Genomic DNA, 2500 nt, shown 5'->3' on the forward strand with positions numbered 1-2500 from the left:
ATTGGCGCATACTTCAACAGAACATTAATCATATTATTATACGCATCATGATCATTGTGTTACTGTTTGTCTATACAATGTATTATTCATTTTTATTTTTTTTATTTGTATTATTATCTTTATTTTATTATTGAGTCTGGGAATAAAAGTTGATGATGATGTTGATGATGATGATGTTGATGATGATGATGATGACCTAGGCCTTCCTCATAGTTGTTGCAAAGTCATACACACAATGTTCCTGTAAGATGGTTTATTACATGATACAAATTAAAATAAGAAGTTGAACTTTTGCCAGAGGTCAGGAGTGTGTGTGAGAGATTCATGTCTGATGTGTAATGGGATCCAGTAGTTAGATACTGTGTGTGTGCGAGAGAGAGAGAGAGAGAGAGAGAGAGAGAGAGAGAGAGAGAGAGAGAGAGAGAGAGAGAGAGAGAGAGAGAGAGAGAGAGAGAGAGAGAGAGAGAGAGAGAGAGTATTTACAAGTGTGTATGAGGGATGTTTCTGGAATGAAATCTCAATGGTTCTGTAAGAAAATTCTCCACTGGTCCTGTTCGAATAGTTCTGTTACAGTGTTCTCAAAGGTGACGGAATAAAACGTTCAAAATGTTCCCGGAACACTGTAGAGTTCTCTTATAGTTCCAGAACAGAGTTCTCCCCAGGCGTAACTGGCTGCACGTCAGTCAGATTCCAAAATGGCCGCATGCTCCTCCCAGAACTGTTCTCCGATGATGTCACAATGGTGGACGGCGACCTTCCGGCGAGTACGGCTCACCTGGACCTCCCCCTCGCTCTGATTGGCCGGCTTACCCTTCTTAGTCACCATCTCCTCTACCTGAGAAACAACGACACATCAGTCATCACACGTTGTAAAAAGCCTTAGGTCAGCCATGTTAACATTTAAAAACCTTTTCCTACATCAACGCTGGCAGTTACAACAGGTGCGGTGGCTAGATGTTCAACGTGCAGGTAGCCCTGACGTGCACCACCATGTTGCGTGTGGCCATCTTGCACACGCACACACACGAAAGCTAACACATACCGTGAAATAAATACACCCTTACATGATGCCAGTCTGCACACACACACACACACACACACACGAGTAAGATAACACATACTGTGGCCCAGATGAGCGTGGTGCCTTTGCGGTACAGCTGGGGTTCAGCGTTGTAGTTGATGTCGAATTCAGAGAACAAAATCTCATTCTTATCTCCAGCCACCGTCCCCTGTGGAAACACAAGAATAAATACTGCAGTTTACTGTAGAGACACGAGAATAAATACTGCACTATAGTGTATGGCTAGGAGGCTAAGAAGCTGATGAAAACATATTGGTTTTGGCTTGTGTGATGTCACTCCTCAGCCAGTGAGGTGCAGTGTCAGAGTCTATGGATTAGGTATTAGGGTGTAGGAAGCGTATCTAGGGCTTAGGGTGTAGGAAGTGTACGGCACGTACCCTGAGACGCTCCTCAGCATGTGAGGTGAAGTGTGTAATAGTAGGGGTTAGGGTGTATGATGGAGGAAGTAGGTTTTAGGGTGTAGGATGTAGGAAGCGTATCTATGGGTTAGAGTGTATGATGTAGCAGTAGGAGTTAGGGTGTAGGATGTAGGAAGTGTATCTATAGTTAGGATGTAGGATGTAGGAAGCGTATAGTACATACCCTGAGTCGCTCTTCAGCCTGTGTGGTGTAGTGTGTAACAGTAGGGGTTAGGGTGTAGGATGTAGGAAGCATTATGGTACGTACCCTGAGTCGCTCTTCAGCCTGTGTGGTGTAGTGTGTAACAGTAGGGGTTAGGGTGTTCGGGTGTAGGATGTAGGATGTAGGAAGCGTATGGTACGTACCCTGAGTCGCTCTTCAGCCTGTGTGGTGTAGTGTGTAACAGTAGGGGTTAGGGTGTAGGGTGTAGGGTGTAGGATGTAGGATGCATTATGGTACGTACCCTGAGTCGCTCCTCAGCCTGTGTGGTGCTCAGTCCTCCTTTCTGCACCAGCGCCCAGAACACCGTATTGTACAAGTTATTAATGTGACCTAGACACACACACACACACACACACACACACACACACACACACACACACACACACACACACACACACACACACACACACACACACACACACTAAGATTCTTCTTGTATGCTCTCTGACACTATATAGCAAGATTTCCTTATGTGAAGTCAAAGGGTGTGACGTCACCGGGTGTGTAATGTCACAAGGTGTGTAATGTCACAAGGTATGTGATGTCTTGCGTGTGTGTGATGTCACAGGTGTGTGGTGTCACAGCAGGTATGATGTCACGGAGGAGTGATGTCACAGGGTGTGTGATGTCATAGTAGCTCACAGTCGGCCTGTCTCCAGCTGAGGTAGTCTCGCAGGTTTCGGTTGCTAGGATACAGCACCACGCGGCCGTCGAAGCTGGGCGGGTAGAGCAGAGGCTGCTGGGTAAAATACTCGGCCCAGTAGAAGACGAAACTGGAGGAGAACTGGGAGGCCACGT

The 2500-nt window shown here is 46.2% G+C and overlaps 1 protein-coding gene across 1 annotated transcript in view; it reads right to left on the reverse strand.

Moving 5' to 3' along the window:
• Positions 1–244: 244 nt before the first annotated feature.
• Positions 245–2500, reverse strand: part of thg1l (tRNA-histidine guanylyltransferase 1-like) — a 4647-nt gene continuing 2391 nt past the window's right edge. The window contains exons 4-7 of the mRNA XM_063187772.1: positions 2345–2500; positions 1944–2032; positions 1122–1229; positions 245–835 (exon numbers count right to left, since the gene is read on the reverse strand). The exon at positions 2345–2500 is cut by the window's right edge and continues 14 nt beyond it. Coding sequence (XP_063043842.1) covers positions 680–835; positions 1122–1229; positions 1944–2032; positions 2345–2500 — 509 coding nt within the window. The 3' untranslated portion in view covers positions 245–679. The remainder of the gene's footprint in view (positions 836–1121; positions 1230–1943; positions 2033–2344) is intronic.

Source organism: Engraulis encrasicolus, chromosome 22 (assembly GCF_034702125.1).
Source record: "Engraulis encrasicolus isolate BLACKSEA-1 chromosome 22, IST_EnEncr_1.0, whole genome shotgun sequence".
Taxonomy (NCBI): domain Eukaryota; kingdom Metazoa; phylum Chordata; class Actinopteri; order Clupeiformes; family Engraulidae; genus Engraulis; species Engraulis encrasicolus.